The sequence below is a fragment of the Micropterus dolomieu genome, linkage group LG15 (genome assembly GCF_021292245.1).
Source record: "Micropterus dolomieu isolate WLL.071019.BEF.003 ecotype Adirondacks linkage group LG15, ASM2129224v1, whole genome shotgun sequence".
Classification (NCBI taxonomy): domain Eukaryota; kingdom Metazoa; phylum Chordata; class Actinopteri; order Centrarchiformes; family Centrarchidae; genus Micropterus; species Micropterus dolomieu.
Window position 1 is genome coordinate 885,555 of NC_060164.1, and position 17,893 is coordinate 903,447.

The window sequence follows — 17,893 nt, forward strand, 5'->3', positions numbered from 1 at the left end:
GCAAAGTGTCATTTCTTCAGTGTTGTCACATGAAAAGTTCATCAAATATTTACAGAAATGTGAGGGGTGTACTCACTTTTGTGAGATACTGTATAATACCTACACAAACCAAAGCACAGACTTGGCTGGATGTGAATATTCACTCACCAGAACAGGAGCAGGAAGAGGGGAGGAGGTACGCTTGATGAGCCAGTCCTCATACAGCTGGTGGATGGACTCCAGATACTCCTAGGAGGGGGAGCACACACGTGCACACACAGGCTTGAGATCTCATTTGAGGTAGCACATTGCTGACCAATTCAGAAAATTTCATCTTCACAATCCTCTATAAACCCATGAATTGATATGAACTTTGTCTGTTATGTCAAGTGAAACCCTATGTTTGAGTCTGCATCCTCACCAATGGAATGACTTTCTCCTCATCTCTGCATCTTTTCTTTAACCTGTCATGGCAGGTCTGAGGAGACGTCTGCAGGTAGACTGGAGACAGAGGAAACAGCCACAGTTCAGTTGTTTACTGTCCCACTGGGGGTCTATTTGAACACTGTAAAATATTCTGAGTAAGTAAACCTAAGTGTACTTGCACGTACTGTATCTCATGTTACCCATTTGCATCACGCAGAGCTGTCTGAGATAGGATGCCTATAAATGCTCCGTATGGAAATGCTCCATATTTGTATTTGACCACTTGTATTTGACATTTGCATTCACACACTGAGCCTAAGCTCAGACAGAAACGAAAATTCACACACATTCATAAACTGGCGGATTCAGTATCTTGCCCAAGGACACTTCGACACGCAACCAGGGGGATTGAACTGCCGACCTTCCGATTAACGGCCAACCTGCTCTACCTCCTGAGCCACAGCCGCCCCTATAAGCACTCATCATGTCTTTCTTTTGAAATGAGGGTAGGCATGCAGACAGTGTCAATCCTCCAGTAGAATCAGACTGACTCTGAGACTCCTGCACAAACAATTTGGCACTCTATGATATCACAGTCTACCAATGAAGGCAACATAAAATACAGACTAGGGAAATCAGTATTCACTGAAAGTGTGTTTCACCTCCCTGTTGCTGATATGACAATGTGATTTACTGTTATAGGTAACTTCAATATAAATAAATTATTTGATGATTTCAGCAGGCATTGTCAACCAGACCGGTGTCACAAGAAAAAGCTGATCTTCATCACGGCCACGCTCTACCATACAGATGGATTTTAGTCATCAGCAAATCATCTTCATAGTATCATTTAATTGCATTCTCAATGGCTCTATGACTGTCTGTCGGAAATAAAAACACTACAGCTGTATTGTATTTCTGTGTTTGTGCATTCTCACCAATCAGATCAACAGGAACGGAAATGTTTGTTGTGATCCAATCAAACCACTCGCTGAGGACAGCGTAGTCCACCTCTGGCATTTTCCCACTGAAGGAAAAACAAAACAAAAAACTCCACCAACAGAACATGAGCATGTACCCTGTCCGTATGCTGTCGGGGAACGCAGTGTGACAGTATAAAGCACGATGATCTGAATCACATCACAGATGTTCCGTTTATGATGATAAAATATTGCTATTATTAGTGCGTGTATTAGGTCAATTTTGGGAACGCTGCAAATCAACCAGCAGTGGTTTATGGTAATATTGGATTTACCACGCTGTTGTACCTTCATTTGTCAGGTATTTACTTCACTTTATAAACCAATAAAGCAAACATTCAGCCTGGTTATTTTATCTATAATCAATTCATATCACCTATCCCCACTGTGTCCCAGCTTCAACAGGTACTACATGTAGACTAAGAGCTTGAACTGTTATGCAACAGAATCCCTCAAACCAGCATGAGAGTTTAACTGAAACTGTTTGATGTATGGATTTTTTAATCTAGTTTCTTTGTCTGATCCATGAGCTGGAGTTTCCACAGATAACAGTACCTTTTGAAGAGATTCTCCACAAAGATGTACTTGGCACTGAAGATGGACCTCTCCATCATCCTGACAGGAGCTGACTGGAACCAACAAAAAACGTTTAGAATATACAGCTGACTTCCCGATGAGGCAGTGTGTTTGCATCACTGCGGGCCGACACAGCGTATATTAATTAGTATGCAGTAAAATGGGTGCTTTTCTCGTGAAGAGTACACTTACTATGGGTGACAGGTGTCTATCCAGCATGGTGAGTTGAACATAGGTCTGCAGCGTGATGCCCCAGCGCTCAGGATCCTGGTACATCAGAGCCTGCGGGGACAGAAAATGGCAGACGTACAGGGAATCAATCCAACTACGACTACTGGACAAAGCATAGGACACATTTCCACAAGGTTTGATCTGGATAATCAAGGTCCCCAGAGGATGGACCCTTATTTTTGAAGTTAATTAGACTATATTTCACATCATACAGTACAGACCTACTACAGACCCTTGAGGCCTCTAGTAGGTCTTCACACTTGTTTTATTTAAAACCTTCATGCTCTCAGAAATTGTCCTATAAATACATGTAGTTGATTTAAAAAAAAAAGTCTGATTTCAGGTCAGTGCAATGACACAAAGATAACAGTGTCATGTACAGTACCAGAGGGTTGTGTCCACGGACATTCCTCCATTTAGAGACCGGTTCTGTAAGGACCTGAAGCAAACAAGAGAGGAGAGAGGAATAACATGTTAGTGAGCACTTCCGATATCTGGGGTTGTTTTGACTCAGCAGAAAAATCGCTGACAACTACCTGTTCTGAAACACATGAAGATAAATGAAACTGAGTGCACACTCAGTTTCATTTATCTTTGACTTTCCATCTTTTTTTACCGCCCTAGTTTCGAAGGAGGGAGTGGGTACTCAGGCAAAGGAGGGAAAATAAAGCTACTCTAAAACCTATTTTCTACCATAAAAACTTTCCAATCCAAAGCCTAACCTTCACCCTCATGTCAAATGGGAGGCATCTTACAACTCAGGCCAATTTGTGTAACAACTAGTGAGGTACTTCCTAGTGGGAGCACATGCACTCAAATCAACACAACTTTGCTTTGTCGTACCTCTATGTTGCTCGTTTCACTGAAATACGACAGACATGTCGTCTTTCCGCTGGCGATGTTCCCCTCAATGCAGATCTGAAAACAGTGACAGAGAGACAGAAGTTAACAGGTACTGGTATGAGGGAACGCAGAGAAAATGATATCTCAGCTTACAGATCATACGGTGGAGACTCACCACTTTCTTGTTCTCTCCATTCTGCAGCAGCTTCCCTTGGGAGGAAGACAACATAGTGAGACAGGACTTCACTTCCTACAACTCCCAGCGCTGGCCTCTCTCGGGTCAGTAAGCTACAGCGAGGTCAGGGGACAGAAAGATGTTACAACGCACGACAGGTTCTGTAATCCAGGACACTGGATTGGAAATGAAACAACGCATATGGGCTTAAAGTGCCTCAATCTGAGAGCTATAGCATGAGAGAGTATACATCTACAATCCCATGAACCATGTAAAAGTCAGAGCCCTTTCTCTGCATCCCAGTCTGGATGTAAAGAACCCTGAACTACAGCTGGCACCTCAGCGCCACACTAGTCATTTCATGTCCAACCTGCTGAAACACAGAGACAAAAGAATCAAGCATGATACTCACTGGCTGCACTGTAGAGGAGTTAAGACAAAGAGGAGGACAAGACTGTCTGATTGGAGGTGCAGTGATGAACAGGCACATCTCTGTTGCACACTGGCTGGTTACTATCTAGCGTTAGGGCTGCTCTCTTTCGTTTTTTGAGAAAGGCAACACAAATCAGGAACTGAAAACAAAACCCCGCTGATGTCAGATTGGAAGGGAAGCTGTCTTGAGTAATAATAAATATTGTTTTAAAGAAGTTGATGAGTACAGTAAAAAAAATTGAGCCTGGGATGATTATTAAGGGCAGTCGCAAATCCTTCATTTTAAGACGAACCGGACGCCCTGCTCCTCGCGCAAGGAGAAATAAAGCCTCTATGGTTTCTACAGGAGGCCGCTGTCTTAGCCACTGCGCCATCCTCACCGCCTGCAACAACAGGGACTCACCTGCAGCGTCTTGCGGGCATAAAGAGCATTCTCAAATGTTAACGAGCAAAGGGCCGCTGCTGTCTAACACCTCCCCGTGCTGGACAGCGCGCACACAAAGACAACGCCACTGACCTGCGACGCTGCTGGCGTGCTGCGTGCCGCTGCGCGCTCTGCTCTGGATCAGTCTCCCATAGTCCCCAGCAGGTAACCTCGTCTCTCTACTGCATCTAAAAACACGGCATGATGACGGAGCCGCAACACACCTGAACAGTACCGCCACGCGACCACCAGCTTGCGACATCGCGCAGCACATACGCTGTTAGACCTGCGCGTTACCAACAGGAAGAAGCGCGGTTTCTTCTTCGAGTTCCATGAAGAGGCATTACACAGGCGCACACCGCCATCTACTGTGTACAGGCATTGCACTAATCAGCTGTTTGCCAGTAGTTTTTAAATACTACAACCATATGTAGACCTACAGATACAGTGGGTGACAAGTGTCAGGAAAGTATCTCAGAGTGGAGTCAGGCCAGCACGAGCCTCCAGAACAGCTTCAGGGCTTCTGGCCAAGTCTGTGAAACTCTGGAGGGATGAACACCATTCTTCCACAGGATTTTCCCTCTTTTTATATATGCCACCTTTATTTAATCAGGTCATCTCATCAAAATCCAGAGAGACCTGAATTCAGCAGGCAGACAGAAACACAAACACAGCCAGACAGAACAAAAGGACGAAGCCTCAGAAAACCCTAAAGAAATCTGAAGATGAGTTTATTTTCTGTCATCTGGTCTCATGGAGATGGTGGTGGAGAGCATTGTCTTACATGTTGCTCCATCTTCCATTGGTGTGAAACTGGGTTGAGATCTGGTGACTGTGAAGGCTGTGGTATTTTATCAGAATCAGAATCATTATTCTCATTATTTTCACGCCCACCAAACCGTTCAGTGAGCCCTGCTACACGGAGCATCAGTTGATGTTTCTCCACTCTTTTATTTAGCTACTTCCTTTCCTGTGGCCCCATCTGTAGATATATAGGCTATATAAAGTATCAAAACACCACGCTGTCCCTTTAGCTTTTCCTTGATTCATGCCCTGCATTCAGGGGCCCTTCCACGCTTGTACAATGTAGCTAAGCATATGTTACCCCGTCTCTCTTTCTCCATCACTGCTTTACACTGCTAGACTTTTCAAGTTCTTTTCTTTTCTTGTCATGTACACAACAACTACAGAGGAGCCATCACTGGCAATGGAAGTCATGTGCTGAGCAGTTTTCACCACCCTCTGTAGATCCTGGGGACGGTGAAACTACCATGCCAGGCGGTAATCCCGCTATAGTCAGGATACTCACAGTGGTCTTTCCACACTCCCCTCAACAGATCATTGGTGCAGAAGGAGGAACTTGATTCTTTACTCGTCTCTTTCTGTACCCCTCCACCTGTACATGTTTGTTCTAGCCAAACAATAGACAGTGTTTGGACAGTTAGTTCAGTGGTTTACCTGTTTGCTGTTCTACCTGTAAGTCTAGGCTGCTGGCGTCAGTCAGTTAACGCCTTAGGTGAGACACATAACTGGTTTGGCCCCCTCCTTCTCATTTTAACCAAATATTACCCCCCCCTTGCTGATTCAGTAAGCTGGGGGGTCTCCTCTCCACAGGGTGAATGCCACTGTTTACCTTAGTGTGAATGTTTATGATGGATGAAACAGGAAAAAGCAAAAATCACTGTTGTATGTTCAGACTCCACTGCTGCTTTGAATGCTGATCAAAGAGCAAAATGTGAATATTTTTTTATCCCTGAGAAACCTTCATCAGTGCATTAAGGGGTTCAAGAGAATGAGGCAGAGGAAAAGACCGTCCACACACATTACACTGTCGTAGTGTAACTCATTGTGGTGGTACAATGACTGAAAGAGGTAGCCTACACATCTGTCTAAAGAGCAACTGCACATAAATGGGACACATATGACACTGAAACAGGTGGTGTGGCAGGAAATAATATCCTGACTACAATTGAGGCAGATCACAAATAAACTAATGGTGGGTATTAAATTGTTTGAGAATGAATGAGAAACAACGCAGCGCACTACTAAATTGTCACTGTGAGTATTCAAAGGAAACAGAGGAGGTGACCTGGAGGGTTCGGGACTTGGGTCTTTTTAATTTCTCTGTCTGATCAGAGTAATAATTACAAAATGTTTAACATTTATTTTTACTGCTGGATTACTGAGTGTGAAGCATAGACTGTAGACTATAAACAAAAGTGTGGAGCCTAAATTCATCTTTAGGGTTTTGTAGGTCTGCCCAACAAGAGCATGCGCCCAGAGGAGGGCGCTAATGCGTCTTAATGCTGTGTGCTCACCGTGGATGCCCAGAGGAAGAAAAACGAGGGTGGGCTATAATAAACAGGAGGAACCGCAGCAAGAGGCGGTCAGGTGATTCAGTCAGTCAGTATGGCAGCACCAGAATCAAAGCTTCAGCTGGTTCAGAGACACATCCGAGCGTTTCCAGACTTTCCCAAGAAAGGCATCTTTTTCAGGTAAGATGCTGACTGTTACCATTGGTAACCAGGTGCACAAACCCTGTTTTTCAAAGTCCTGCTTGAAGCTTCATCTGAGTTAAGGGTCCCACAGGTCCGTGTCTTCCACACTGCCCGGTCACTGTCTGTGTAAGAAGGCGTTTGTAGGCAGCGCGTGAAGAGCTGGACACGCGGTATGTCGCTCCACACAGCACGAGGATGAAGGAGGCTCGAGCGTCGGGACGGAAGTGTTATTAGACCTGTTACCCCGGAAACGGCCAACAGATGTTGGTAAAGTGGGCACTTTGGTCTCAAAGCAGTAAAAAGCCGTTATCATATCATTATAAAGTTATGTAACAGCAGAGTTTATCTTCTCTTGTCTTTCCGTGGCCCGCAGCCAAACCGTGTCTGTTGACCTGTTTACAGCAGCCTCTGTCAGTTCGAGCCTTAGGACAGATACATTACCTACTGGTTCGGTTTGGAGCACCGAAACAGCATTTGTTCAGATCCTAGTTAGACCTGGTTATGGTGAAATTACCCACAAGCTCTGGTGAAAAACTGTGAGTCAGGGAGTCATATTAGAAGGGCTGCGGGGAAGTGGACTTTCAGGTTAACAGCAGCTATTCCATAAGCTGAAAACCATACAGGTGGGCTATTTATCAGCGTTGCAGCACCCCTCCTCTGCTGGCTGTATTTCTTCACTATGCGGTTCACCAAGATGAAAACCAGCAGTAGACCACTTACTGAACCAGAGGCCAGTTGCACCTTCTCTGTGAAACTGGCTGCATTAACATTCAGTCAGAGTGAACTCTTCATCAGATGAGATGCAAGGTGGGATCAGTTTGCTAGAGGAAGTAGGGAGCATTGTTGTAACCACATAGCCTATATTTACAGGTGGTGGGACCCCAAGGAAAGAGTGAGGTCCCTCCATGGTTTCCTTTGTCCCACACAATATTTTGAATCTTGACTAAATCCACTCAGTGTTGCTGTCTTTCATGGACAAGAAGACGCAACCAAAGCAGTGGAGTGCTGACTGCTTCTCTCAGCACAGTCTCATTTGGATCAATGTGAGCCATTTACACTCAGGTGTCGGCTACCTCTGATCAGTGCAGCAAATATGATTTACAGACCGATGCTCTGCTGTGGAGCTGCTTTTCTCGTTACTTGCATTAGTCAGCCCTCACTAGCCCATCTTCAGCGCAAAATGCAGCAGCGAGCCAACAGGCCATTTGAACAAACTGCTCTGCTCATGGGGAGTTGATGGTTCAGATGTTAGTTAGCACTAATGTTGTGTTCTACTGGGACTTTGTGTAAAAATGTCCAGCTTATTGAAGATGGAAAACATTTTGATTTGTTTCCAGAGCTTTTAGCCTCATGTCTTAGCCGTCATCATGTGGATGGAGTTGGCTCCATGACAACTGAGCAAACTCCATCCACAAATGACAGTGGCAATGTGGCTAAAGTGCAAGTTTAATAATGTACTTCCAAGCTCAGCTGGCAAAAATAGTACTATGTTCTCACTGCTCAAAACATTTTTTTACAACGTGTCCTTTCATACTCATTCATATCAGTACCAACACTTTACTCAGTAGCTTTGCTACAGAGCCATGTGAATGTGGTGACCCAGCTAGACTTCTGGCATGTATGATGCAACCAATAGTTAAGAATCACAATCTAACCAGATTATCTAACATTTGGACAGTCAGGTTAGACTGTGGACTGTAACTGAAGAGAAAAAACAAAGATGAATGTTATACAGCAGTTCTTGTCAGCAGAGCTCCTTTCCCCTCTAACATGGACATACTAATTACTGTATTTTGAGCATTTACACAGTGGAAGGAAATGTTACAAGTTGTTTTCCCATATTTGCACCTCATGTACACACTTCTAAAGTGACGTGTAGAGGACTATTAGCCTACTCAAAAATGTTTTCAAAAAAGTATTGCAGTGGCACGTTTAAGAGTTGAAGTTTGGCGATTCCAGAGCAGCCAAAGAGGAAAAGTGGTGATTCATCCAGTCAGGTGAACAAGGGTGCTGGCAGAGCCAAGGGGAGAACAGACATCTAATAGGCAAGAATCCTATTAGATGTCAACAAATAATTCATTAATATAATATTAATAATATAAAATGTGCTGCTTTTCACTCTCATTATTTAATATGTTGGCCAGACTAAACAAGACTTCTGAAGACATGTTTTAGACTGAAGAGTAAATTGATTATTGAGAAGAAATGATTGTTGGTGAATCCATAATTAAAACAGTTGCAGCCCCATGTCAGTGTATGATTAATATTGCGAATGAAACCTTAAAAGGACGCATACATGGAATTCATTTCATTTTTAGTGACTAGCTTTATCAGGTGTGCTGGTGGAAGAATACAACAAATATATATGAAGTTCATAAACAACTCACTTCTCTAGGAAATGTGCAGTCACAATATAAATGTATTTCACATTAATATCCATTGGAAATGGCTGGATAGTAATGTAATGTGTTTGTATCCTGCAGAGATATCTGTCCCATCCTGAAGGATCCAGCTGCTCTGACAGCAGTAATCGACCTGTTTGAAGAACATGTGACCAAGAATCACCCACAGGTTGATCTGATCGTAGGTAAGAAAACAAAGCAAAGCACCTTCTAATGTAAAGAAGGTAGTGCCAAGACAAGTCGGGTTCATACCAGGCCGGTGTTGTGCCGAGTTTTGCCTGCCTGCCGAGAATTGCATGCACCTCCAAAACCTGCTTTTAAACGCTATATCTTTTTGTGGGGTACATCAATGGTGATAAATGATTCGAAGTATATCTTATGAATGTTTAGAGTTGTTAATAATTTATTACACTTAGTAGAAGTAGCATAGCCTACCTTATGAGTCAACAAAAATAGTCTATGTGGTGATAACGGTGTTTGATCATTGAGCACAGCAAAGTGTCTGAAAAGGAAAAGGTGGATGCATTATTCGGCAGAAGAGATGTTGTAGGCTACCTGCCGAGATTTGCATCCACCTGTTTTCTCAGTATGAATTAGCGTTACCACCCGCGAGGTGCATGCAATCTTCGGCAGGCAGGCAGAATTCGGCACAACACCGGCTTGCTTTTAATATTATGTACAGGCATTTTCAAAACTTGCTTACTGACAGGGGAAATTCTTTGGTCTTTTGGAGCCAATGAAGTTGGACTCGGTCAGGTCCCAAGTCCCTTCTTAGTTCAGGCTGTTGATTCCTGCGTAGTCGGACCCAGAGTAGGACAAAAAGGCAGACCCTGTTTACATAGTATGGAATCCTGTGGCTTCTTAGTGTTTACGTGATACTGTTCTTAGGTTGACTGTCCTTCAGCAAACCCTGGGGCCCTCCTGCTCCTCCTGTATACATTTCCGTTGTAGTTATTTTACTTCATCATGCAAAAACCATCTGTCCCCCGCCCGTTTGTTTATCATATTTTGGAAATAAACATTTCCCCTGAACCACTGATGATCATGTTAGTGTAAAATGTTTTTACAGACTGATCTTAATTCAGTACCAATAAAAGATTACAGCGGTATTTATCCCATTTACTTACCGTGACACAGCTAAATCATCTCTGCTGCAGCCAGTTAGGTTGAATACCATAGGTTGCATGGAGATTACAAATTCACCGGGATTTGGAATGTCCAATATCAGTCAGTTTCATGGCAAAAGCTGTCGCAAGTACAAAGGGGCCGGTTAGGTCCTTGATAAGTACCAGTCAGGGGAAGAGAAACATATTTATTTATTTTTTTTAGAGGGACCACCCTTCTGATTTTTGATCAGTTCACTTGGTGGTTTTGTAAAGAAGTGATCTGGGCCGGTATTTATCAAGCTTCTCAAAGTGCCATTTTAGTCTTAAGTGCTGAGAATTCATGAAATTTACTCCTACTTTTAAACTTAATACTGAAAGCAAGTTATCAAATTTCTCAGAGCTGAGAATCACTCTTACACTCCCAGTTATTTAAGAAAGCTCGAGAGGTCTCTCAAGGGTTTAGGAGCTGTCAGTAGGGCTTGTGATGGCACTGTAGAGACAGAGACATGCGGAGAGGAGAGGAAGAATTCTGACGACGCGCAGTTAATAAGCCGGGGTCGGACCGCGCAGGCATAATCTCTGTCAGCGAGTTGGTGAGGGACGTCATCTCACCACTGACTTTACGCAGTAATGCGTTTTCAGTTAAATTGAAGGTGGAGATGACGCTTCGTTTATTTGCCACAGGACAAACGCAGCAATGCTGATTATTTTGTCCCCTTCACAACCATCAATAAGCAGAATAATTATGGAAACAATTTTAGCACTTACAGCTCCACACACTGTCACGCATTTCATCGACTTCCCAACAACACCCCCGTAATCCGACGGAAGCAAACACAGTTCATATAGCCGGTAATACGGGAGCACTAGGCGCATTTGATGGCGCTCATATAAAGAAACTTTTTTTTAATCTTTCATTTATTAATGTGTAGGCCTATATCATAATGTATTATCTTAAAGTCTTTATTGTTAAATGTGTGTTGAATATAAATTCCTCAGGAATTTCACCATTCAATGTGAATTTATCTGAGAATATTCTTAAATAAGGAAATCTCTTCAGTGATTGGCCCTTGGTGACATCGTCATCCAAAATCCTTTTTGCGGCACAGCAAAGTGTCGTAAATCAGCACTCAGACTGACACTTAAGATTTAGTCCTATGCTTCACTCAAATTAGGACTATGATGCTTGATAACTAACTTTTAAGCACAGCATTGAGCCAAGAATTTTTTTACTCTTAATTCAGTTCTTAGCAGTGTTCTTATGAGTAATTCTGAGAAGCTTGATAAATACGGGCCCTGATCTTTAGCCCATTGATCTTAACTGTCATGACTATCCACCTGTAGATTCATTATTTACACTACTTAACTATACCCTGCCCTAATGTGTATAATAAATAAATATTTAGCTGCTACCCCCTTTTTTTTTTTTTCTGCAGGTTTAGATGCTCGTGGTTTCCTGTTTGGGCCTCTGCTCGCCCAGCGGCTGGGTGTCGGCTTTGTCCTGGTCAGAAAGAAAGGCAAGCTGCCTGGCACCACTGTGTCTGTGGCTTATGATTTGGAGTATGGGAAGGTAAAGAACACAAACACACAAGCGCTAAGGATTTAGTTTAAAGTCATTTCTTCAGTTTACATGGGTAGAATGCTAATTGGGGAATTGTACATCTAGAGATGTTTACACAAACTGCCCCTGAAGACAAAGTGTCTTGTACTTTGGTATCTATTTCTACACAGGTTAATTAAACAAACAGTACCATGTGTACATAAGACAGTTTTGCCGTTGCTGGACAGCATATTGGCACACAGATATCTCACTGATTTAGATTTTTTTTTTTTTTTTTTAATGGGATGAGAAGCATATTCTCTCAAATGCTGGCCTGTTTCCCACCATACCATTCTCAAATGGCTGACCAGTAAGCAGTGTGTGGGACTGGATTACATTTGTCATTTTTTGCAGCTTTTACGAGGGCTTTGCAAGTATGACATAACACCAGATGTGTACATGTGTTCCTTCTGGACAAGCTTCCTCGTGTGTGTGTGTGTGTGTGTGTGTGTGTGTGTGTGTGTGTCAGCTCACTTTCACAGCGAATTTATAAAAATTAGAGCTACAAGTACATTCCTTTCTGTTCCATCTGTTACATACAAGTATGCTGACTGGCAACAAAACAATAACCACATGTACTGGACAACAACACCACCACTCCCCTGTGCTGTTCAGTTCTTGGGCCTGTACCACGAAGCGAGTTCAACATACCCAGGTTATCTGGCTTCACTAACCCTAACAGTCACGGTCTGGATAAGTGGTCCAACGAAGCTGGTTACCAACTCGGTAAATCAACCCAGGGTTTCCCAATCCAGCCAGGGGGGTTTCACATGAAAGAGGCGGTGTTAGCAGCAGATGTCCAATCGCAGACATGAACAAGTCTACTGGCAGCAGAGCGTCATATTTTACAAACAAAGAGCAAACTGTAACACTACAGAAATACAACATAGTCTAAGTAGCGCAGCTGCAGCTGACACGTGCAGGGAGACAGGAAATCGCAGACAGTGTGAATGCCTAAATGAACAGGCGTAGTTTATAATAATACGTTGATTTGCTGTGTTCTTATGGCGTTTATGAAAATATCAGCCTTATTCTGTCAGCTTGGCTGTGTGTTGCGTTTCCACATTAAAAAACTCGGGCACTGAATAAGTGGTCGTTCCACCTCACTTTAAAGAAATTCTAGTCACTTCAAAAATAAGATTAATTCATTTAACACACTCGGTGTTCCAAACATTGTTAAATTAAATTAACTTCATAAGTAGTGTAAAAACCTGTACAATAGTAGCTTACAAGGCTTTCAATCAGTCTCTCCACATCACCGCAGCAAACATAAGAGCAGCCTATAAAACAGTCTGTGGGATCTCCTACAGATCGGTGATGTCATTCTCCAAGCGAGCTGGTTGAGTTGATCTCTTTCTGGAGCAGGTTAGCCATTTAGCATAAGTTACCATGGCGATCTACCCGGGTAAGAAGTGAACCACCGTTGTGGTACTGAAAACCCAGGGTTAACCCCGAAGTTGCCTCAATAAGCTCAAATCCTGCTTCTTGGTACATGCCCCTGATGTCACTTTAGACCTGAGCTGTTTCAGTCTCTGTTGCTGTGAAGCACTGTGCTACCACCATGCTGCACCACAATCTATCCAACAAACAGTCTTCTTCTTCTTCTCATCTTCTTTTTTACTTGTCTTCCTCCAGGCAGAGGCAGAGATCCAGGAGGACTCAGTGGCTCCAGGTCAGAAGGTTCTGCTCATTGATGACCTGCTGGCTACTGGAGGTTTGATCTGCTTCATAACCATCATGTTCAGTCTGACGGGGAAACTTCTGTTACATAGAAACAAAATGGATAAAATCTTAATTGACACTAAATCCCGCTGATGTTATTTCAAAATGAGAGAATCCTGCTGACATTGTGGATTTACATTGACTGTCAGCTAACAAGATAGCATCAGTGGTGGAGCCAGGGGGGGTCAGTGGTGCTATTGGCTTTTCATATAACTTCTTGCACTGAGCGAGATCAGATCTCCTGCTGCACACACAGCACAATTAGTTTTCCATAAAATGATAAGCCTCACTGTGTCTGTTTCTTCTGCTAATATTCCTCCTCATGATCATTAAAATGGATTCACCTACAAGAGGTGCCCAAAATATCCACGACTTGATGTGTAAGAGTTGTTTCTTTGCCCAAACAATAACAAACAAATAGGCTGACTTTCCCATGACTGCTTCACAATAAAAGCCACCCGGCATTTTGCGAGTGTAATGCTTTTAATATGAAAGAGCAGCAACAGGGAATATTCACTGTCATTTTTAAGATGTATGTGTGTTTGTTGCAGGGACATTGTATGCGGCCTGTGAGCTGATAAAGAAGCAGCAGGCTGAGATTCTGGGCTGCATGGTGATCATCGAGCTCAAAGAGCTGAATGGCATCGACAAACTGAAACCACACAGTGTGTTCTCTCTGGTTCAGTATTGAGGACCGCTGTAGCTGCCGCACTGGAGACAAGTCGGACATTGGTTTTACAGTCCGTCAGGTGCTTACAAATGTCACCACGACTGAACAAAAAACCTCTTCAATTCATGCACACGTCTACGTCCTCTCAGTATTTATTTTGTTCCAGTCAGTGCCAAAATATAAAATGTGTTGTCATTCATTCATAATGCTGCGGTAACCTCTATAAACAGATTTCTGAATCTGTAGGCAAGGGACAAGCTTTTGGTATCGGAAGCGTTCTGGTTTCCATTTGTAGTTGGGGTAGTGACCAATCACGTTTGAGCAGGTTTTGGTTGCCTGCAGGTTAACAGTCCATGTGGACAGCATAAGTGGCCGAAATGCAATCTGGGAACCCATCGGCTATTGTCTAATGACGACTTAGCTTTTTATCAATCTCGGAACCCTAGAGAATAGCTTTCTTAAAATGTATGTGTATTTAAATAATCAGACGATAGCTGATGAGTTCTGAGAATGATACTCTGGCTGCAAGCATGCACTGGGACAAGAAGAAGCAAGTATACATGACTGATGGAGTCATCAGTTGGAAATGCATGACATTTTCCTGCAAGGTTTAACTTTAGTGAATGTGTTTGGGACTCAAAGGGAGACTGATTCTGCAGAAGGGTTGTTGATATTTGAACTCAACCAAACAAAGCACCCTTAGAAGTGCCCTCCCCCAAATTTCTAATCTGACATTTCTGCAGCATCATAACTGTTTAAACTCTTCAGAACTTTTCCTCTTTAGCTGTTTCTCGGTCATCTCTCCTTCACGGTGCCTGGACTCCAGCACATTTGAATGTGCCGTTGTATAGAACTCTCTCTGCCACAGCCCCACTCCCCCCATCACTCCTGTGCACGAGCTTGAACGCCACTTGTTACTGATTGCCTGAAACAATGTTGTGTGGCAAGGCACCACTTTTCCAATTTACAGACCGTGGGCTGTGTAAGGAAAATGACTTTCTTTCAAACTACACACAAAACAGAACTAGCAAACCGTGAGGAAATGTTCACTGAATTTAACAAGAAGTATTTGATTACAATCACTTACTATCCCTTTAAACCATGCTATCCATGTGACACTACAGCTAACTAGGATCTAACCACCTGTAGCATGTTGTTCTGGCTAATACAAACAAATGCTATAAAAAATAGTCATTGTAGCTTACTTGTTGCGTAGCTGTATATTAGCTTTCAAAACATTAGAAAGTCCTTCGGATACATCTGGGACCATGAATGTCTAAAGGTCTAAAACATCCATCCAACAGCTGTAGAGATGTCAGTGTGGAACACTGATGGACCATCACTTATGTTTTAATAATGGGTTTATTTCTGGTTAGAAGAGTAGTGCAACAACTTAGTATTCTTCCATAAATTCCCTAAATAATCAGTCTCCAGTGTGGGTTAAGCTATTAAAACACTAAACCTACATTACTGTTAAAGAGGTGGTATTATGCTTTTTGTCTTTTTCCCCTCTCCTTTGAGTTATCTTTTTTGTGCATGTAATGTAAGGTTTGCAAAGTGAAAAAGCCCAAAGTCCAGCCTAAAGGGAGTTCTCATCATCTACAGAAAACTCTGCTCTGAACTGCTTGAAAACAGCTCGTTTGTAGTCCAGCTGTGAAAGCTACATGCACAGCATGATGTTGGCCTAGAACATTAGACAAGATGTATCACTCCTTAGCTAAAAGAAAGTCTTTAACACACAGGGCAAAAAGAGGAGCTGCAGCAAAAATGTTTTTTGAAAATTAAACCATGTAAATCTGTTCTGGTACAACCAAAATAGGAGTTTGAACCTGAAAATAAGCATAATACCACCTCTTTAATGCATTTTCTTCATACAGACTAGTAGTTCATTGAGTTTTTCAATTGCTAGTGTTTTAGATGGAAGTTTTATTAATGAATGAATTATATATATAAATAACACAAGCCAGTAATGGTTCTGGATTAGATTAGCTGTCATTTAGGATGATACATAGGCCTCGTGAATACAAGTTACGGCCATTGCAGATCTCGAAATACCACTAATACAGACGTCAATCGCGTTTGGAAAGTCTGGACACAACACATGCGCATGTTCATTTGTCTTTAATGATATTTGCTGATTGACATGGTTTCTTTGTATGGATACGTGCATTTAGAATAACACCAGCTGGACAGACTGCAGTGGCAACCTTACAAATACATACTGCTGTTAATTGTTTTAATGAAATGCCATCCACGTCCATTGTACAGTGGTAGAGGCAGAAACCTCAATCAGGGGACCAGAACTTTCTGCATGACAAGATGCCACTAGAACTGTTTTTCCTTGTTAACACTTTACCAACTGTGATGCCTTCCTTGTCTCCTTCCTTTCTCGTGTAATTTTGAGATAAATAGCTTTCCAGATTGTTATATTTAATAAATTGCATTTGCAAAGAGGCTGTGACAAATGTTTTTATTTCTTAAACCTTATCAGACAGTTTAAGAATGTAAACATGTTCTACACTGTAGAAAAATTATCCCTAAAAAGACTAGAGGTACACCAATATTACACTTTCATGGAGAAAACAAAACTGACCACATCAGTCACTATAACAAGTGTGTTTAAAACAACCTGTTTACAACACAGGACAGTCTTTGAAATACCAGGACTAGGTCTGGTCAGTCCCAAGTGGCCCCAGGGTTATGGGACATATCACTGTCCTCGAGCTCCGTCTATCAGCGATTGTCACATTGACAGATTAGAACGCAGGGCACACCACAGGGCACACCACAAAACACACTGTCTGAAATGTCAGACACGTGTCTGATGCCAACAAACCAGTGAGATTCACTCAAATAATAAAAATAAAAAAAGTTGGCACTTTAAAACAAGGAATCTATGTGCCGCATGGCCCTGAGGGAGGTGAGGTATCAGTGTCTCTCCTCCTCCCTGAGTCTGCTGCTCAGTTTGTCCAGAACAACGTGGAGCTCCATGTTCTTGTTCAGCTTCAGGTAGAAGTCCTTCCTGATTGGATGAATAGTCAGCCAGTCAGTAGCCACTTCTGCCAGCAGACGGATATGTTTCTCCATTTCACCTGTTCGTTAGAGAGGAGGAACAGCCAATCACATGACAGTTCTTTCTGAATAGCTCCAAAATAACAGTGAATGCTACAGTAAAATTATGTTTCCAGCAGCATTTACTACTTTGTTTCCAACAGAAACGGCCATCATTTAGCCCTGCTGTTCTCTGCTGAGTGAACCAACCTGTGCTGAGAGCAGATCTGTAGCTGGCCACCATCCTGTTACAGACCACTTCCATTATTAAAGCAGGTTTCTTCTCTGCAACAAAAACAGTCCGGACAATTCTGGCCAGCTCGGGGAGCCTTGACATCATCAGCAGGCGCTCCTCCTGGGCGGGGTTTCGAGTCATGGCTGCCTGGAGCTTCTGGGCTTCCTTTGCCCGAATCTGGAACACCCACAAACCACACAATGATTTATTTTTTTCTGAGGGAACAACAGCTAACTCAACGCATAAAGCAGAGTCATGTCCATACTGTCCTCCCCTTCTCCCTCTCTACCTACCCTGTCCAGCAGGGACTGGGACACTCCTTTCAGGGCAGTTGGGACTTGAGCTGCAGGGGCTGCTGATGGAGCCGATGATGGAGCTGATGTTTGGGGGATGGTTTGGTTGTGTGGAGATGTTGACCCTTTACTCTCCGCAGCTTTATCTTCTGTCTTCAGAGCCAGAGAAAGCAGAGCCTTCTCCATCTACATGCAGGACAAGAGAGCAATTTAATTTGAGTTCACGGTGATGAGTTTATGAACTACACAC

The 17,893-nt window shown here is 42.9% G+C and overlaps 3 protein-coding genes across 8 annotated transcripts in view; 1 reads left to right on the forward strand and 2 right to left on the reverse strand.

Moving 5' to 3' along the window:
* tk2 (thymidine kinase 2) overlaps window positions 1-6,783 on the reverse strand; it is a 10,764-nt gene extending 3,981 nt beyond the window's left edge. Inside the window, exons 1-9 of one of the 5 annotated variants that reach the window (XM_046070988.1) lie at window positions 6,385-6,783; window positions 3,211-3,323; window positions 3,036-3,110; window positions 2,578-2,631; window positions 2,154-2,243; window positions 1,941-2,014; window positions 1,344-1,432; window positions 401-480; window positions 148-228 (exon numbers count right to left, since the gene is read on the reverse strand). In XM_046070988.1, the coding sequence (XP_045926944.1) occupies window positions 148-228; window positions 401-480; window positions 1,344-1,432; window positions 1,941-2,014; window positions 2,154-2,243; window positions 2,578-2,631; window positions 3,036-3,110; window positions 3,211-3,264 (597 nt within the window). In that variant the 5' untranslated portion in view covers window positions 3,265-3,323; window positions 6,385-6,783. Of the gene's footprint in view, window positions 1-147; window positions 229-400; window positions 481-1,343; window positions 1,433-1,940; window positions 2,015-2,153; window positions 2,244-2,577; window positions 2,632-3,035; window positions 3,111-3,210; window positions 3,324-3,622; window positions 4,000-4,045; window positions 4,375-6,384 lie in introns of those variants that run through there. The other 4 variants (XM_046070987.1, XM_046070986.1, XM_046070990.1 and 1 more) reach the window with 4 other exon arrangements.
* On the forward strand, window positions 6,407-16,518 carry aprt (adenine phosphoribosyltransferase). 2 transcript variants are annotated; one of them, XR_006828400.1, is made up of 6 exons: window positions 6,407-6,561; window positions 9,048-9,151; window positions 11,509-11,642; window positions 13,308-13,386; window positions 13,946-14,189; window positions 14,223-16,518. XR_006828400.1 is itself a non-coding variant. In XM_046070991.1 (5 exons), exons 1-5 carry the CDS (start codon window positions 6,476-6,478, stop codon window positions 14,083-14,085), a joined length of 543 nt encoding a protein of 180 aa, XP_045926947.1. In that variant the 5' UTR covers window positions 6,407-6,475; the 3' UTR covers window positions 14,086-16,518. The 2 variants fall into 2 exon arrangements, 1 of the variants encoding a protein (XP_045926947.1); XM_046070991.1 differs by having other exon boundaries at window positions 13,946-16,518.
* On the reverse strand, window positions 16,171-17,829 carry LOC123984459 (DNA replication factor Cdt1-like). The gene is made up of 3 exons (XM_046071372.1): window positions 17,644-17,829; window positions 17,326-17,527; window positions 16,171-17,156 (listed from the first exon to the last, which is right to left on the reverse strand). The coding sequence occupies exons 1-3, from the start codon at window positions 17,827-17,829 to the stop codon at window positions 16,993-16,995; spliced, it is 552 nt and encodes a 183-aa protein (XP_045927328.1). The 3' UTR covers window positions 16,171-16,992.
* Between the last annotated feature and the right edge of the window lie 64 nt (window positions 17,830-17,893).